Here is a 19534-nt window from a genome sequence, read left to right as displayed (position 1 = left end):
CCCCCCTCTTTACCGGTTTTCGAGCGGATTCTAACAAAGGGAAGTATTTTAAAATGTGAACATCCCTGATCCTGCAGCTGCACTCTAAAGTGGCTCAATTCATTCTACCATCTTATTCTCATCTCATTCTCCTGCATATGTAAAAGTCAGGCCTCTTTTACAACAAAACAAATGACAAGCAGAAAGCTGGAGAAAGACAACTGAAGCCAAAGCAGGAAAACTAGCAAGCTGTGAATCTGTTGCTTACAATAACTGGCAATTGCAAGAACTGGAATTGGTTTTGTATCTCCTTCCGGTCAGAACTGCAGAGCTATGCGCCGTGACTCCTTTGGCTTTAGCCTTTCTAGAAGCCTTGCTTGCAAATCCTGAGCATGAAAGCCAGCTGCAGTTGTTCAGATCTGCTCCAGCTTCCCACCCTCATTGTTCATGCATGGCAGCAGGTTCACTCACAAAGGCCTGGCAAAGCAGCAGTCAACCCCACAGCAGTATTAAGCCTTCTGGACAGCAGAGACGCAAAGGAAATCCACTCTTCTGTTTTCTGCTGTGGCTGCGATTGCTGCTTTTCTTTCATCCTGAAGTCCCTCATAGGCCAAATAGCTACTCTAAGGGTCATGAGATTAAGAACTGCTTTGCCTTCCCATCCCTGTGCCATGTCAACCTAATTTGAAGGACCCTCCAACTATTTTTAGAGGGGGGAAACCCTACAGGGAGAATTCTGTATCTCACCTTGTGTGGCTGACCAAGATTCAGCTATGAACTAGAAAGTTCCTGGTTGGAGTCTCCTCTGTACCTAGGTGAACTTTGGCAAACCAGAATCTTTTAGACTCAGTCCCAATTCTGCAATATGGGAATACGTACCTACCTTATATACATACGAAACAGCGTTCTTCAGAATCAGACTATTGGTCCAACTTACTCATGACTGCCTACTTCAATCAGAAATGCTTCTTCAGGCTTTTATAACACCCACTGCCAAGGTCTTGTTCACGTTACGTTGTCAGATTTTTCTGTCACCCCTCATGCTACAGCCAAGCAAACATACAACAGCCTTTCCCCAAAATTTCCTTTTTTGGGGGGGGGGAATGCTACCGACCAAATGCCTAGTTCCTGTACAATTTTAACAATGAAATTCTGAAGTCTTGAGAGACTATAGCTCTAATTTGGGGCCAGGGTTTAAATCCCCATTCCTTCATTGTAGTCAGTGTGCAGACTTGAGGAAGTCCCTGTCTCAGACTTAAAATTTCCATCTGACAAATGAAGGATTAACAACCCGATTCATAAGAGTACAGCGAGGAAGAACATTGTTCCATTTACAGTGCAAACCTATGTATTATTACTCTGTGAGAAGCCCACTGAAAGAAATGGGCTTAGTTTACAGTAGCACTGCATGGAATGGCACTTTAATATGTCTTAAAGAAACAGATAAAGAAGGCTGGTTGCAATAGCACCGTCTGCTCAAAGTCAATGAAGGAACAGTTAGAGAAGCTGAGCAAACATAAAGGAGATCTAACGTGTTTGTGACTTTATTGAACAACGCTTGTACAAAGTTGCGTATTCCACAAGACAAGTTAAACAGAGGGATTCAATTATAGTGGTTGGATATTTCAAACATTTGTTGACTATATTCAGGAGATGGATTGAGTGCAATTCTTTTATCCAATCAGATCTTAACCAGGAGGCCAACCCATCTGGCGACCACCAAGGACATGTAGGTGTATATGGTAGACAGACTGACCACCATCTGGCCCTTCATTCACCACCATTCGATATCCCTTGGTCAGGCCCAATTCAGCAGCACATTTCTTACCCACAATCATTAAATGCCCAAGAAGCTGAAAAAGAAAACAAACAGGAATATACCAGTGTGAATGAGTCTGCTGCAGAAAAAAACTGTTTTACTGAAGCATATACTTTTGTGGGTTACAGTCAACCTCCAACAGGCAAGAGGAAAAGAAAGAAGCCACCTTTACTCATTAAAGCAAACATATAACCTGCATAAGATAGCCAAAACTGACGTGAGACAAGAACACAGTTTTATCAGCTCTCTCCAGAACTGATGGGAATGCTCATCAATGAGAAATGTAGAAGCACTAGTAAGCAACTTGCACAACTGATGCAAGCCTTCTGCCAACCTCAGTTATCTTGCCTATGGTGAGATAGAGGAGTTTCAGAACTCATGGAGACTTTGATCTCCAAGACTTCAGTACTTTCAATACCTCTGGGCTCACTACTTGAAGAATGTCAGAGTCAGCCTGCAGACTCGTAAAGTTCCCAGAATGAAAAAGAACAATTTGTGTGAAAATGGGGAAGGTAAACTTCTTAAAAACTGTGTTTTTACTTTTTAGGACTTGATTTTTCAGAGATGTTCAGCTATTTAAAGTCTTTAAAGTGTTTGTATGCTTTTGTGTGCATCATATAATGTAAATTTTTAACAGTGCTCTCAGTCTAGTAAACATTAAAATTCAGTTTCATGTACTGATGATGCAACTGGATTACTTTTAAAATTGGCAACTAGGGTTTTCATATCCCTGATAGAAAAGCTAGTGTTCTGTTATCAATAAGTAATAATTATGTTTATGTCAGATATATGCCCTTCCTTTCAAATGAGTATTTTTGTATTAGTGATCAAAACAATTAAAAATATTGAATCATCAGAAGTAGAAGGGGAAAAAGCACATAATCATTTAGGTAATATTGCCTTCTTCAGTAAAGAACCCCAGAAAGAATAATATCACGCTAGCTGATCTGATTTACTAGAGCACTGTTTTTCATTCAACTTTGTATCCTCATCTTATAAAACCCTGTTCTTAATATATTTTGAAGTGATGTACTTGTTATACAAAATGATGATCTGTTTCTCATCATTTAATTCAAAGCAGGCAGGCAATAAGAAAAAAAGCTACCAAGGAGGTCACCATGTGACAATTACTGTGGGTCTTGACTTATTTTCATATAACTCTATGCAATCTTAAGAAAGGGTTTAAGTTAGTGATATGGAAATTTCAAGATTCATCCAAGGATAATTATTGATATAAGATTAAGATCTCCCATGAGTACACTGTAGTAATCTTACACTGGAATTCATTTCCTATAAGCAAAGGCAAAGTAGTCCCATGCCTGTTGCTAACACAGATTGGAGCTCTGTTCACAACACTGCAAAGTGTTCAAGACTGCTCTATGTAGTGTAGCTATGTACTTTGGCAACACAAAGCACCATATTCCAGTATGGCTAGTGAGACAATTGTACTCAAAATGGGAACAGCAGAATTTACTTCTATATTTATTTAAAATCTAACCTGTGCTTTTCAAAGAATAGTTCACACAAACCCTATTTTTATACTTACAGCTTCATCAGAATCTTCCACTTGAGATAACTGAGCAACAGGCTTTTTGGGAACCACCAGGAAATGAGTTGGAGCTTGTGGAGAAACATCATGGAACGCAAGGCACTGAAAAGAAAAAGTCATTGTTTTTAACAGCAGTTCTTGATACACCCATATACATATAAACGTTTTTCAAACAATGTTTTCCAAAGATTTTAACCCCAAACTTAATGAGAATGCCCTGTATAAACAGTTCTGTGGAGCTCTTGAAATAGGTCTGAAACCTCCTCAGATGGCTGTTTCTTTTGAAATTTGGCTAGCAATTAAGGGCACAGCACTGATATAGGATGTGACCTTACAGAGTAAATAAAACTTAAATTCAAACATACTGAGCTAGATTTGAGTTTTTAAAAAGAGAGCCAAAGAACCTTGACAATACCCTAGTTTAAAAAAATGATATCTGTTTATTATTTTTAAACAGGTAATCCAGTACACTCTTATCAAGCATACAATGGCTGTTTTTCAATGTAAAAAAAACTGATGCCGACATGCAACACATGGCCATGTATTGTATTCATTAGAGTTCAGATGATCAGTAATGAGATTCTGTCACACATCATGGACATTTGAGGAGAAATATTGTTTACCCCTTGCTGAGAAATACCAAGATCATGTTTAGGTCTAGTTTCCACTGAGGTGGCAGTTGCCATCCTCCTGGTGGTGGCTGGAGATCTCCCATAATTACAACTGATCTCCAGACAACAAAGATTAGTTCCTCTAGAGAAAATGACTACTTTGGAGGGTGGACTCTATGGCAAAATACCCTGCTGAAGTCCCTCTGCTCCCCAAACCCCATTCCACCCGCCAAATCTCCGGGATTTTCCCAACCCAGAGCTGGCAACCCTAATATTCAGGTTGTATCACACTGCATGTGGGTGCTCACATGCTAGTTTTTCTAGGTATAGGAAACATAAAAAGCACTGATGGACCAGGCCTGCCCTCTGTTCCCCACAGTGGTTGTCCAGAGGCTCCAGAAGGCTCCCAAGCAGGAGCATGGAGGCCAAAGCCCCCCCCCCCTACTGTTGCCCCTACAACAGTCTTTCAGAGCTATAATGCCTTCAAAGATGGAGGTCCCACTCATCAATCATGGTCAATAGCCATTGAGGGATCTTTCCTTCACAGTTCGATCCCATTTTAAAACCATTCAGGCTACTGGCTGTCACCACATCCTGTGGCACTGAGTGCCATAATGATGCATTACGTATCACAGTTCTTTTTCTCTATTCTGAATCTATTGCTAGTCATTTTTTAACGGGCTCTTCTTCTGCCTCCTTTATGAGGCAGGCCCAGACTTTAAAATACTTGCAATGCATCCAAGTTCACAACCAAATGTACACTCAACAAGCAGCTAGACAGTTTTGGCTCTCCAGTATGTATACCTGGTCAATACAGACACCGGTTTTCATACACACACTTTACGCATTTAGGTGTATAGTTGAATATGCAATAAATCTGAAGCAGGGGTCCCCAAGCCTGTGGGTAGTTTTGCAATTCTGACACAGTGTGGTGGGCGCAGACACAAAATGGTTGCCAAAAAATGGCTATCTCGGGAGGCAAAGCCAGTCACAAAATGGCTGCCACAGCTTACCTTCGGTCACACAGCAAAGATCCTTGTGCTGTGGTGGCAGCTACTGCCAAAGCAATGTTTTTAAAGATCTGCACAGCCCAGCAAATCTCCAACAGTCGATCAGAAACCTTGCTGTGCAGAAGCCCCACCTGGCCCCACCCACTTTCTAAAAACACTCGGCAGCTGCCAGGAAAGGTGCTGGTTGATGCCAGGGCACCCATGGGCACCATATTGGGGACCCCTGGTCTAAAGTTACTTCCCCAAATTTTGAGAACTCCAGTAACACTGGAACGAAAGTGAATGCAAGACTGCTTTGTCTAGACAAAATTTACCTAAAGTAAAGAAACTGGAAAGAATGAATTAGCTTATCATACTCTTAAGTATAATACAATACAATGCACACCCTTAAAATGGATTCAGTAACAGACCAAAACTATAAATTACACAGTCTGCTCCACAGTATGACAAGACAAAAAAATGTTATGTAGTTCAAGCTGAGATCTATTGCTAACTGGGAAAATGGACACTCAGTATAGCTAGCTGCAAGAGTGCTTCAGGTCTCTGCATCCCATTTTTAATAAGAACAAAATTAGCAACATAGTTATGATGACACCCTGTTAATCACCCAAAACTATCTCAGGCTAGGGATCTAATTTCTAGTTTCTCATACTAGGTTATTTATTCCCTGTCCTAGCTAGCCCTATTTCAGAAGCTAAGCAGAGTCAGCCTGGCTAGTTCTTGGATGGGAGACCACCAAGGGTTATCATGCAAGGCAGGCAATGGCAAACCACCTCTGATCGTCTCTTGCCTTGAAAACCTTATGGGATAGCCGTACGTTGGCTGCAACTTCATGGCACTTTCCACCACCAAGGATCCAGTTTCTAGTTTCTCATACTAGCTTATTTACTGCAATTGTGCTGGCACATAGAAGTTGCTCCTTACTCTAATTCATAAAGATCTAAAAGAACACTATCTCTACACTTTAGAACAGGGGTGGGAAACGTCAGGCCCGGGGACCATATAAGGCCCGCGAAATCATTTGGTCTGGCCCTCCATGGGTCCTGGCTTATCTTTAGCTCAGAAGGATGCTGCCCTGCCTCAATCTCTTGGGTCCAGCTGGGGACAGCAGAGCTCAAAAGCAAGTCACTCTACGTGGCAGACACTTCGAGCCATCTCCGGTCGTGCCTCTTGGCTAAATGTTTGACCAAATATAGCAGGCTAATTTTTAAGTTGATAATTTTGTATGGCCTGTGAATGATGTCATAAATATCCAAATGGCCCTTGGCAGAAAAAAGGTTCCCCACCCCTGCTTTAGAATAAACTCTCCACTTGGTTCAGTCCATGTTTTTGACAAGACCAAAAATACAATACAGATCAGAAGTAGTGCTTTAAAATATGCTTAAGAAACCAATTTTCACTCAGAGGAATCAGTCACTACTAGGTATTGGGTACCAAAGTCTAATAGGTCACAGTTCTATTCAGCTTTTTAAATACATTACATATTGTGGCTTGGTTTTGTCCTACAAGGACTTAAGGACCATTCCAGGCAAATTGAAGTAAAGTGTGTTGCAGGAGTATTGAGTTATCACTGTATAATTGGTGTAAAAGTTCTGCAAGATACTGACGTCAATTTGCCTATATATGCCTATATGCTTTTGTCTCCTCAGCACATATGGTGCTGATTCATACACTAACAGCACAATCCAGAGGGGGAGAAGTTGCGTGGCAGCCATGATGCAGCTAAGCCATCTCCTAACTGGCTTGCTGTGTTGTGGCCGACAGGCTGGCAGAGATGCTCCCTCGATGCCCATAGAACTGCTGTATGCAAGCTCTATGGGCTGTGCACACAATTTTGCTATGACGCAGCAAGTGCTATAAGAATTGTGCGCCATCTGTGGTTTTAATAATTTATAAGATTGCGTATTTTATTGTTTTATTGTTGTGGTTTTAATAATTTATAAGATTGCATATTTTATTGTTTTACTGTTGTGGTTTTAATAATTTATAAGATTGCATATTGTATTGTTTTATTGTTGTGGTTTTAATAATTTATAAGATTGCATGTTTTATTGTTTTATTGTTGTTACCAGCCCTGAGCCTGGCCTTGGCTGGGGAGGGAGGGCTAGAAATTTAATAAATAAATACATTTGTTCTTTTCCTAGTTACAACCCACCCCATGCACAATTCTTACAAATCATTCCAACAAAGCAAAACAAACAATTTTTTTTTAAAGAAGTGTTACTGCTCCACAGCTTTGTGTTCTTATTTGAGAAAGAAAAGGATGGTTCCACAAGCCTTGCAGAGGTATATTTTCATGCCCTGGGGCAAGAGGTTTCGTTTCCAGCATAGAAGCTTCAGGACATCGGGATGAACCCTCAGCTGCCAAGAAATGCTTCTTTCAAACCTCTTTACTTATCCCGTGGGGGCCTGGCAGAGGGAGGACACCGGTTTTAAACAAATAGCTTTAAACTGGGGATGAGGCAAATCCACAGACGAGAGATCTGTCCACTCCTATCGATTAGCTATAGCAGAATCTGAAAAAGCGCATCTCGGTGACAGGCGTGGTGGTGGTGGGGGGGGGGGGGTTGTTGCCTGTGGCAGTCTGGCTATCGGTGCCAAGAGAAGGGCTATTCACAGTGGGCAGCCGTGTTAGTCTGTCTGCAGTAGTAGAGAAGAGCAAGAGTCCAGTAGCACCTAAAAGACTAACAAAAATATTTTCTGGCAGGGTGTATGAGCTTTCGTGAGCCACAGCTCACTTCTTCAGCTAGAATGTGAATCCATCTGTCTTTAAGTAGAGGAGAGTGAATTCAGACAAGCATTAGCATGTAAATGTTAACCGTATGTAAATGTGAATAAATGTGAATGTTAACGGTATGTAAATGTGAATAGCAGGCGTGATGGGATGAGGTGTGGCCTGCAGAAGAGTCTGTGATGTCCAGGGGAGAGATGGGTGTGGAGGAATCAGCATTGGTCATGAGCCATGAATGCATGAAGAGAAGGGCTACACCGACCTTGGGATCCTGCCCACAGGGCTCTCCTCCAGCCAGTCCGTCCCGGCTGCCCCTGCGCAGAGCGCCCCCTCGACCCGCCCCCCTCCCAGCCCTCCTCACCCGATCATCCTCGAAGATGATCTTGGCCGGGATCTCTTTGCGGATGATTTTCCCGAAGATGGTCTCTCCGCCGGGCCGGGCCGCCCGGGCTTTGCTTATCTCGTCGGCCATCTGTCCGCCCGACGAGACCCGTCAGCGCGCTCTACGGCCCACCAACAGGCGCGCTTCTCAGGCTCCGGTCACTAACCCGCCCGGTCTCTGCGGATGCGCCCGCCTCATGCAACTAGACACGGCATTGGTGGCCTCTTTTGTCCATCATGCTCATCCCGCCTTTTCCCTCCAGTTCGCCAATCAACCTGAAGGAGGCGTGGGAGTTCTTTTTTTAAACCTAGCATGCAAAGTGTAGGGAGGGGGAGGGGATTTGGCAGTACCCAACGGTAACTATTCGCTACAATTCAGTGGCTTCTTGTGGCACCCTTTATTCAATAAGTAGAAAAGGGCCAGAGTCCAGGAGCACCTTCAAGACTAACAAGAATATTTTCTGGCCGGGTAGGAGCTTTCGTGAGCCACAGCTCACTTCTTCAGATACCAAATGCAAAATGTAACTGCATTTTGCATTTGGTATCTGAAGAAGTGAGCTGTGGCTCACGAAAGCTCCTACCCGGCCAGAAAATATTCTTGTTAGTCTTTAAGGTGCTCCTGGACTCTGGCCCTTTTCTACTACTGCAGACAGACTAACCCGACTACCCACTGTGAATTTTATTCAATAAGGTTTACTTAATAGGACTTACTCCTTAGTAAGCAGGCATAAGGACTAGAGCATCAGACATTCAATCGGTTAGTCCTGTCCTTAGTCCTGTTTCCTTAGTATCCTTTGGGTTATACAGGTAGAACGCAGTGCAGTAAGAGGAAAGTTGGCGCATACAAGTAAACTGCAATCGTTTGATCCTTTCCGCCTAGCGCAGAAAGCATGGCCGGACTTGTGTGTGTGTGTGTGTAAAGTGCCGTCAAGTCGCTTTTGACTCCTGGCTATCCTGCGATTCAGTGTCCTCCAAAACGCCCGGACTAGTATCTGAAGAAGTGAGTTGTGGCTCACGACAGCTCACACCCTGCCAGAAAATATTTTTGTTAGTCTTTAAGGTGCTACTGGACTCTGGCCCTTTTCTACTAGTTTATTAAAAACCCTCCTAATCCACGTATTCCGTTCGAAAAGACCGAGCGAATTACTGTATTTGTGTTGGGGGCTGCTGTCCAATCACAGCAGCGATTAACTCAGGATGTCTACAACGTCTCCTATGAGACACTATTACTTCACCAGTCTAACAGCTATAGTGCCAAAAGCATCCGGTCCATTGCCAAAGAATATGCCCCTCTACCACTTTCTCAGCTCACTTCCTGTCTTTTCCCCCCCCCAGTGTTTCGGTAGCTCTGTAAATCCTTCGCTCTCTATGGTTATCCTTAAGGGGTACGAAGACGAAAAGGCTGCTGATTGGTTTGGTGTGTTGTGTTTTTTAACCAAGAGGAGCTTAGCGATTGGCTCGCGTGGAACGAGCGGCGCGCGCAGGGGGCGAGATCTCGTTTCTCGTGGCTCCTGTTTAAGGGGAGTTGCTGTGGCAATGGGCAGTCGAGAGGTTGGTCGGTGTGCGCTTGCGCGGCGTAGTAGTAGTGTGTGGTAGAAGGAATAACGTTAGAGGCTGTGAGTGGTTTGCTAGTTAGTCTTCTGGACAGCAGGAGAGCCAGCGTGGTGTGGTCGTTAAGGATGTGGGAAACCCAGATTTGAATTCCCACTCTGCCATAGAAACTTGCTGGGTGACCTTGCGTCAATCACAGGCGATCGGCCTCGACCCCAGCAAGTATTTGGAAGAGAGACCTCCCAAGAAATGCCAGGGTCTGGTGCGGTTTGCCATTGCTTGCCTCCACCTCCCTCGCCTTGAAAATCCGATGGGGTTGCTGTAAGTCAGCTGTTGACTTGGTGGCAATAAAATAAATTCACGATAGTGATCTGGAAAAATCTTAAGAATGAATTTCAGGTGGAGGTGGTGGAAGCTAGTAGAGTCACCTTTGCTAATTAAGTGAAAGCTGCAGCCCAAGATCAATGTTTTAGTCCTGTAATATACCAAACTAAGTCCCGTTGAACTCAGTGATGCCTGGACAATGCCTGGCATTAGGGTGCCAATATGGTGTAGCAGTCAGACATTTGGGCTGGTATCTGGGAGGCCTGAGTTAAAATGTTGACTCTGTCATTAAACCCTGTTGAGTAACCTTGGGGTAGTTGCTCTCATATTTGACAGAACCATGTATGCTGTCCTGTGCTCCTTGGAGGAAGGTTAAATTATACTGGGTGGAGTGATTTCTCTTTAAAGGATGGCTTACTGACATAATTTCTGCTTTACCTATATAGTGTAGTAAGGGCTGTGGGGGGGGTGTGGGAGGGAGAAAGGGCACCAGTGTGCAGGTGGTGGGTACATTATACTTTGTTGATCTAGAGAAGTTGATGCCCAGCCCCTGACTGCGCTGTTGTCATTACGGCTGTTTAACTCTTTAAGCATACATATGAAAGGTTTGTGGAGTTTCTTTGTATCTTTAGCTTGTCTCATAACAGGTCTGTAGAAGATGGCCTGGAAGTAGATGAAGGAAGAGTTCAATGTTGTGTGACAAACTGATTTCCAAGTGACTGAAACATTTGTAGTAGTGGGAGTTTGGTACTCTCTGAATAATTGTTTTCTGCCTTTCCTTTCTGATTAATTAAAGGATGTATAACCTAAATATTTACAGGCTTTCATTATCTTCCTGGCTCTGAGGTCAGGCAAAATAAAAGGCAAGACTTGGGAAATGTGTATTATGATGCACTTGAAAGACCAAAGTGAGCTGTTCAGAGGCCTGCAAAATAAAGAACAGAACGTGCTGCTGACACTGACCTCCTTTGTCAGTGAGGGGTTGCAGGTACTTGCAGGCTACCTGCTGAGAAGAGGAGTGTAATGTTGATACTTTATTTGGCCAAAGTAATATGTGCACAGAACTTTGGTCACAGAAGATCTATATGTCACACTTGTATCCAGCCCTTTCTCCCACAAGCTGCATATATGGTTCTCCTTTGCTCCATGTTATCTTCACAATAACCCAGTTAGGTAGGTTAGGCCAGGAGAGTGACTGGCCCAAGTTTCTTCCAGAGTGGTGGTATAAATCATGGTCTCTCTACCCCTAGTCCAGTATTCTAGCCAGTACATCACACTGGTTCCTACTTGATCCACTGGAATTTAAATACATAAGAGTGCTGGGTTTGGACCTTAGAAATGTAGAAGAAGAAGAGTTGGTTTTTATATGCCTACTTTCTCTACCACTTGATGGAGACTCAAACCAGCTTACAATCACCTTCCCCTCCCCACAACAGACACCCTGTAAGTTAGGTGAGACAGAGACAGTGACTTGTCAAGGTCATCCAGCTGGCTTCGTGTGTAGGAGTGGGGAATCAAACCCAGTTCTCCAGATCAGACTCCACCGCTCCAAACCACCGTTCTTATCCACTACACCACGCTGTATGTTTTAGTTCAGCCATATGTTCCTCAGATGTACTTTGACAAGTCACTATAAGCCTAAGTTTCCCATCTTTAATATAGGAACAAGTTTTTATGTAAGTGTGGTCAAGATCTGTAACACTGGGATTAGTAAAATGCAAGGGCAATACTGCGTTCTCTAATGGTGTGCTGCATTTATAGGTCTTGAAGCTTTTCAAATCGTTGCACAGGACAAGACAAAATGTTTTCAAAAATGATCCAAGAGCCCTGGAAGGTAAAGATTCTTAGGTTTGCCACATCTTTGCTCTTTTCCCCAAACTTTATCAAGCCTGAGTGCATCTGTACTTGCCAGGATGTTTCTTCCCTTCCAACTGAATCTGTAACTGAATAGGTGTTGCTAATACTGGGTAGAGTGGAGCCATTTTGAGATTTCTGCAAGGGACATCTGTTCAAAGAAATAAGATGGAGAAGCAGATCAAATTTCAATACCCAGTAGGAATGTTAATAATTGCTACTCTACTAAATTCAAGATACAAAACACATTGATAAAAGTCATTACTTTTGCTGAGAAATTTGGAGTATGAGTCTTAAACATAAAGCGGTCTCCCAGATCCTGGTCTAGCACTTTAACCACTGCACCACACTGGCTCTGAGTACCCTGTGAAAGTATTCGCAATGAGTATTCTTGATTATATCTTTATGTCATGTTTGTGTGTTATGTCATGTGTTATGTTTGTGTGTTATGTTATGTCATATATACGCAGAAGCGTATATATATGGTAAAACTGCTGTTTCTCTGACATAGCCTCTCCCTTCCCCAGCACTTGGCATTCCCATTAAATCAGTAAGTTGCAATTTTAAACTGAGTTAGTATCTGTTGTACATTATAATTTGTAATGTCTGGATCTACACTGGTTGTAACATCAGTCACCCCATTCTTGGCCTGCCCAGGATGTATTTGTTGTATTCCAACTTGGCCTTTTTTAAGACTGCTTTTTAGTTGCATGACACAGTTCCATCTCATATTGAAAATGATGTTTGACATTAAGCCCAAAGAATTGCTACCTGAGAAGACCATCATTTTGAGTTTTTTTGTGAAAACAAATCATGTACCATATATTCTAAATATATTCATGGGGAATCCAGCTTGATAACATGTTACCCCGCTCCTTGAGCATGTATGTGTGGCTCTGGCATTTGAATTGGGGTTTTCTCAGAAATTGGATCAGTGATTCACGTAATCTGCTATAAAGGTTTTCCTCCTCTTTGCAGCCTTTACTGTATCTGCTAAGGACAAGTTAAAGAAAAATAACATCTTTTCTCTCACTCCCTAGCTGCAAGACTTAAGATAAATGAAGAATTCAAAAATAATAAAGATGAGACTTCTTCTGAAAAAATAGCTGAGGTATGCCCCCTGTGAATCCCTTCCTACATGTCTGCACTGCATTGGTTTATCTATCATAGCTCCACTCTCCCCTTTCTCCCAAAACAGCTTGGAAGAGGTTAGGAATTTCGAGAACCCTTGTAGAACTTGCCCTGTGAGAGGAAAACCACAGCAGTCAAACTGGTTTAAACCAATTTTAAGCCTTTAGTGTAGATGTGGCATGAGAACATGGATGTTATACCTCTTCACCAAGAAGACCAAAGACTTAAAAATCTGAATTTTAGATACCCACTTCACTGTGGTGGTGGTTTTTGGTTCTGCTGGTAAGAGGAAAAATAGTGCAAGGTGGCTGAGGAGCATCTCCTTCCTACCTGATCCCAGTTGTCCGTCTGTCTTTAGTAGCAATGATAGGCTCTGTTTGATAGTGTCGATGTTGGTTTGTCTTTGGAAGCTCTCCTTGGCAGCAGCCTTGTGGGTACAAGGACCTCAAAGGACTTCATTTGCAGCCCCTTTTAAAGGGTACCCTATTCTGTTAAGCTGCACTTCTGTATCATTCAGCCCATTGCTGTCTCTTGCTTCTTTTAAATTGGTATACAGTTCAGACTCACTGTTTCTGAGTAGTTTATTTCTTCACTACACTCATGAATTGAACACTATGGAACCTGAACTACTGATGTTCTGTTCTGCCATCTGTGCACATAAAACGAATAAGCTTCTTGTTAATTCCGTTCAGAAAATCTTCCCTGTTCAGTGAATCTTTTCTTTACAAATTGCTGAACATAGATGTCTGCTAACTCTGAAAAAAGCGAGGCAGGATGGTATTTCTCAAGAGTCTGTTAAGGGGAATAGATTAAAGCTAAATCTCTCTCTTCAGTAGGTTAATGTAAAATTAGAACAAGTACTTTCATATGCATACAAGATACAACTTTTTCCTATCTTTCTCTGAGCAAATCTTCAGAGAAGCTGTTTAATTAGAAGTTACCATATTTATTTTGTAAGCTGATTCTCATCTTCGCATATGTGATCATGAATATAGACCAGAAGAAACTCATAACTATTTTTGAGGATCATGACTTTGTTTTGGACCATATATGAAGGTATTGAGAATTGTCAATTTTTTCACAATTGTGGGTAGCTATTTGAGGATTAGAAATCCAACATATCCGCCAAATGTGTGTAGTGCTCATTAAAAAAAAGTACAACTGTTGCATTCTGTAACTTTATAAAGCCAGGTTTTGTGGCCCTGTGAGTAATTGTGTGTGTATATGTATACTGGTCTCAGTGCTTAGCATGTTTTCAGATATGTATCTTTGAGAGGGAGACAACAATGGGTTTTATCTTTAGAATTACATTTATTCATTGCCTGTTGTAACAGCTTTCTTGATAGTTAAGTACTAGTGGGAACCCACAAGCCTAATGATGGGGAAGGGATCTCATTTCACCATTCCTTTTCTCCCACTCTTTGCCTCTCCTGGCAGTGCCTGCAGCCTCCCCTATTTCCTTTGCTCTCACCCATGTACCTACTCAGCCACCTTTTTTTCTGTTTTCCCCCCTGACAGCCTCTGCCCCTCTTCAGTCACCCAAATTATTTTGTGTTCCCCTGCCCCATCTTCAACTTTCTCTTCTTACCTTTTTCTCTCCCCCCCACTCCAGCTTTACTTTCCCTTTATCCTGTCTTTTACCAGTTTTAGTCTGTCTCTCATCCCTCTCCCACACTAACTGAGGCAGTCCTCAACAGTGTTGGTTGTTGGTTGCCTAGTATGCCTCAAAAGAGCAGCTGAGACTCACCACATAGTGTCTTGAGATCTCAGTGGCACACTTTTCAGACATTGCTTCTTAGATGTTTGGGCTTTTCCAACTGAAATATATTTCATAGCTTCATTTCACATTTCATATTTTTTGTAAACAAGGGACTTCATCAGTGCTTGTAGGACAACCCCCCCCATCTGTCCTCGGCCCCATTGTGAGGATTTTTTTTATCCCTACTGTATGGCCCAGTTCAGAATTAGATATAATGATGAGGTACTTGTAAGCTTCTATGCACAAGCATCTTGATAAAAAAATGTGTTTCCTTGTAAAACCATTGTCTTTTTCATTAATACACGTAAAAATATAATAAAAATGCACACAAATAAATGAAAATTGTGTATCACAGAGGTTTGGATCTAATCATCAGTGATAGATGTAAATTTTTCCCATGTTCCTTCTCTTCCTGCCCCCCCCCCCCGGACTTTTTTTTTTTTTTGCCCTCTCTGAAGGATGCATCACAGGCATCATGAAACTCATGCAGATAAAAAGCCATATAAGTTGCGGGGGGGGGGGGCTATATTGAAAGGGGGGAGGCAAAGTCATTCCTCTTTCGTCATCAGAGCTGCTCTCTGTTGAGGTTCTGCAGCTCCAGGAATAATATTTTGACAGGTCAAAGGAGGCTGCTAGGGAAGAGGAAAATGGGGGAAATTTGCGCGCATTCTGCTATGTGCTTGAATTCAGATGATGATCATTACAACGTTAAGCTTCTTGTGTTGGAGCTTTGGGAACACCAGTAAACAGTGAATGAATGAAGCTGTTTTGTCGGCTCTGGAATGGATGTTGCAGTGTATTGTCCGTGTTCCCTACACAGTTCTACAAAACCAACGTTCCTTTTACTGATGACTACAATTTAAGCAGTAGTCTTCTTGCTCTTTCTGCATTTCCATACTAGAAGTAAAACACTTGGGCTTGAATCCTTTTGAATAAGTTCTGTGTACTCCTCTGCTGTGGAGCTCACTTCCTCCTGTGCTGGCACTTCTGTCTGCGCAGTTTCGGTGGTTTTCAATGAGCCCTTGTGCAAGTACAAGAGAAAGCAAACTTTGCAGGTGAGGCTTTCTAGCACACGTGGAACTTGTTCATAGGATCTAAGCCTTAAATCTGCAAAGATTAAAAAGTTTTACAGAATTGGTACTTGTCTTGTGCTTGACAAATGTGGAGAATGTCTTTGAGAGTAATTCTATACCATTAAACCAATGCTATTTTTTCTGAACAGCTTATGAAAATCGGTTCAGATGTAGAAGTTGTACTCCGGACTTCTGTAATTCAGGGTGTTCATACAGGCGCTGACAAACTATGTAAGTATAGACAGGCAGTAACTTAATACTACATGTTTGATGTACAACATGCTGCTTGTAAGATGTTAGGGACGTGTGCTTATACAACCATTCTAATGCTTTATCACAAGACCATTTTTTCCCATTTTGTTTTCAGTACTGGAGATCTAGATTTTCTTCATATCTCCAACTAGGCATTGACATCTCAGAAAAGTTATGCTGACAATGTAATCCAATCAGTTTTGAGAACTTTTGAATAAGTTGGTCGCCTGCAGACTTTAAATACATGTTTGTAGCCAGCAGGCAATAGTGTTTTTAGCTAATTCAGCAGATGAGGTAGAGCCTCATGTCCCTCAAACTCCAACACTAGTTGTAGGTCATTATTTGTAGAAATAATCCCCACAAGAAATCCTGTCTTCATCCTTGTCCCAGTGGGTACAAGCTGATTCTGCTTCAAGGAACAAATGGTCCAGATCTGCCAGGAATAGTGGCTGTACAGGGACATTTATTTAAAGTGAAATGTCTGCATTGTTGCTGAAGACATGCAACATAATTCTAAACATACTTTCTCAAAGAGCTGCCACAGATCTATATTTTCTTTGGTGTGTCTGTTTAGAATTATTGGTTTAGAAAAGTAATTCCCCCGCCATCTACCTAAAGGACATCTCCTTTGTTACCATTTTCGAAACCCCATCACACAACAGGATTATTATTTTTTGCATGGAAGCAAAATGTCAGTGTTGCTTAGTCATCAGACAGAATGGCAAGTTTTAAAAATTAAATAAGGCACAAGCTTTTTTTAAACAATAGTGTGAAGAGTTTATTTGTATTAAACAATGAAACTATTCATTGTGGGTTTTTTTAAAGAAAGGGAGTAGTTAAGACATTCCTATGTGGCCTGTCAATCCAAATTATCTGTTAAAAGTGCAAAGACACTGCTTGGTTCGATTTGATCTGCAAGGCAGGATGATAAAGCCTTCCTCTGTAGCATCCAACATTCATAGAATATCTGGATGTGTTTACTTTTGAGTCTGCCATAGTGGGAAAATGGCATGAGTGGGAAAACCTTGCTTTTGAGAAGGAAGTTCTAGTGCAGTTTTTTTTAGCAGTTTTTCAGATGCATTTCTTTGTGCGTTCTTCCCCAACCCCTTTAGTGTTTGTTTCTCTTACATATGATGCACATGAATAATTGCACTTATTTCTTATCTTTATATCCCAAAATTGCTTCCAATGCAAAAGCCAAAAAGTCCTTGCAAAGCTATTATAGGTAGGGTTGTGTGTACATTTGTGGCAATCTCTTCCCAAGCTTGTAAGTCAAGGATTGAGGCATGACTGAAGTGACTGTGGAAATAGCAAGTGCAAATGTTTTCCAGGTCATTTAACATGTTAATAGCCCATTTTAAATGACCCAGGCAGTGTTCTCAAGGGATACAAAAGCTGTTTCTTCATTTTCCCAGTGAAATAGCCTAGCTGTCATCAAAAGCAGGTTTGTGGGAGTCCGCTAGCATCTGTGCTGACTCTGTTGTCCCCTGGACACAGTTCAAGATACTGTTTTAACCAGTGAAGCTTGAAATGTCTCTGGGCCCACATACCCAAGAAACAGCCTTTCCCCCTCTGGATCAGATCATAATTTTTAAGATCTTTGAAGAATGCCCTCTTATTAATCCATCAAAGTATCAAGTCACTGTGGAAAGGGCATGTAGATAAACTGCATTAAGGGCCCACCCTTCACTGGAGTTTTATAAGAGTAAGTTGCTCACTATCACAGAAACAACTTTTTAGTTAAATATCAATGGCTAGCATGGGAAAAGCAGATTCCTGTTCAGTTGTGATGCTTCCTGAAATGCCTTGTTAGGCCACACTTTCAACTTAGCCAACCTCATGGGCTTGATGTGAGAGTAAAACACTGCACTGAACTCTTTGAAGGAAAGACAGGGTATAAATGTATGAGTAAATGTGGATAACTCAGGCTAGCCTGATCTCGTCGAATCTCGGAAGCTAAGCAGGGTTGGCCCTGGTTAGTACATAGGTGGGAGACCACCAAGGAAGTCCAGGGTCATGATTCAGAGGCAGGCAATGGCAAATCACCTCTGAGCATCTCTTGCCTTGAAAACCCACAGAGTTTCCATAAGTCAGCTGTGACTTAATGGCAAAAAAGTGGACCCTGAGGAGATTTGGAAAATACCAATGTAGTCCTATGTCTGAAGTCGAGGAGCTCTGGCTATTACCAGAGCAGGGGATGATATAAAGACTCTGTGTCAGCATGAGATTCTTGGAGATAAACTGGGATGTAGTGCTTTACAGCACTGTGGACTATGGTCCATAATATTTTAAGACCCATAACCTATCTTTAACTCCAGTTTGGAACAAGCAACTTGTTTTTAGAACTGTAGCATATATGTCAGTATTTTTACTTCCTTGCTTACTCTGTGTGTTTATCTTTTTTCTCCTATTGCCTTTTTTCTATTAAAAAAAAAACCCTGGAAAGTAAAAAATGGTGGTAGGGTCCCCAGTGCAACCTACTCTTGGTCAGTGAATTCACTATTTAAAGGCTGTGGGGAATTGGTATTGCTCATATTGAGATGAAGCTTATATCTGCAGCTATGCAAAGATTTCTGGGCATTTTTGTTTGTACATTACACCCTTCTTCCGAAAGCTAGTGCTAGTACATTGAAGATAGTTGCTAGGATAGCAGTTTTGCGTATAGGCTAGTACAACTAATCTGGCAGCCTTGAAAAGCAGAGCACGCTTAAGGAGCCAGATTGTCAGAGTTTCAATAGAGAGAACTGTTGAGAAACTACTCAGTCATACAGAATTAATCTAACTGTCCTTGACTCTTTCTTTTTCTACAAAATCTGTGTAATGCAGATAAGTAAAACTCTAGAACGAAGCACAAAGATATAAATTGAAGGTACTTGCTCAGTAGTTTTAAAGATTTGCCTTCCATTTGTTTGCAGAATGAGAAATGGTGCCACCTTGCAATAGTAGTAGATTGCTAACACTTCGTACATTTCTGGAATGTAATAAAGATAATTAACAGAGTATTGACTTCTTTCCGATGAGCAGGAAATGTTTTTTAAAAGTGCACAATAAGGTTTAGGTAACTGATTTTAAGCAAAATAATGTTTGGTTTTCATTTATTGTTAAAATTTATTGTTAAAATCAATAGGAAAACATCTTTTAAAAAAATCTAGTAAAATCTTATTTGTAATCTTTTCTTCCAGTGCTGATACCAAGGAAAGAGCTGCTACTAGACAATATTCCTTTCTGCGACCCACCAACGCACAAGTTGTGAATTGGAGGGAATAAAGTTAGTTGTTACTGTCAGCCAATTTCTTTTATTGCAGACAAAGATCTATTTCCTGTAACATCACTCTAAACCAAATCCTTCAAACATTTTTTTTTGTATTGGGTTAAATGCGGAAAATATTTAATATTATTGATGGCCTCAAGAAAACAATTATGCTTTATTGTTCTCTTGGCTGGTGAGAATATTTTTTGAACTAGTCAAAACATTTGTGAAGCCTGTTCCATAACATCAATCTCCTCATA

At 41.6% G+C, this 19534-nt stretch overlaps 2 protein-coding genes across 2 annotated transcripts; one reads left to right on the top strand and one right to left on the bottom strand.

Annotated features, from left to right (window-relative positions):
* Nucleotides 1–1664: 1664 nt before the first annotated feature.
* On the bottom strand, nucleotides 1665–8184 carry HINT1 (histidine triad nucleotide binding protein 1). Its single transcript, XM_056848140.1, has 3 exons — nucleotides 8061–8184; nucleotides 3345–3449; nucleotides 1665–1832 (listed from the first exon to the last, which is right to left on the bottom strand). The coding sequence occupies exons 1-3, from the start codon at nucleotides 8169–8171 to the stop codon at nucleotides 1668–1670; spliced, it is 381 nt and encodes a 126-aa protein (XP_056704118.1). The 5' UTR covers nucleotides 8172–8184; the 3' UTR covers nucleotides 1665–1667.
* A 2660-nt stretch (nucleotides 8185–10844) lies between these two features.
* LYRM7 (LYR motif containing 7) lies at nucleotides 10845–19302 on the top strand. The gene is made up of 5 exons (XM_056848995.1): nucleotides 10845–10943; nucleotides 11717–11789; nucleotides 12850–12920; nucleotides 15922–16003; nucleotides 19207–19302. The coding sequence occupies exons 1-5, from the start codon at nucleotides 10845–10847 to the stop codon at nucleotides 19275–19277; spliced, it is 396 nt and encodes a 131-aa protein (XP_056704973.1). The 3' UTR covers nucleotides 19278–19302.
* The last annotated feature ends 232 nt before the right edge of the window (nucleotides 19303–19534 follow it).

This window comes from Euleptes europaea, chromosome 4, assembly GCF_029931775.1.
Source record: "Euleptes europaea isolate rEulEur1 chromosome 4, rEulEur1.hap1, whole genome shotgun sequence".
Classification (NCBI taxonomy): domain Eukaryota; kingdom Metazoa; phylum Chordata; class Lepidosauria; order Squamata; family Sphaerodactylidae; genus Euleptes; species Euleptes europaea.
This window is presented reverse-complemented; position numbering and strand designations above follow the sequence as displayed.

Coding starts and splice junctions, on each gene's coding strand:
- LYRM7 (XM_056848995.1), top strand. CDS start 10,845: ATGCACTTGAAAGACCAAAGTGAGCTGTTCAGAGGCCTGCAAAATAAA. Junction 10,944..11,716: donor TTGTCAGTGAGGGGTTGCAG/GTACTTGCAGGC, acceptor CTGCATTTATAG/GTCTTGAAGCTTTTCAAATC. Junction 12,921..15,921: donor CTTCTGAAAAAATAGCTGAG/GTATGCCCCCTG, acceptor TTTTCTGAACAG/CTTATGAAAATCGGTTCAGA.
- HINT1 (XM_056848140.1), bottom strand. CDS start 8,171: ATGGCCGACGAGATAAGCAAAGCCCGGGCGGCCCGGCCCGGCGGAGAG. Junction 3,450..8,060: donor TCATCTTCGAGGATGATCGG/GTGAGGAGGGCT, acceptor TTTTCTTTTCAG/TGCCTTGCGTTCCATGATGT. Junction 1,833..3,344: donor TGGAAGATTCTGATGAAGCT/GTAAGTATAAAA, acceptor TTTCTTTTTCAG/CTTCTTGGGCATTTAATGAT.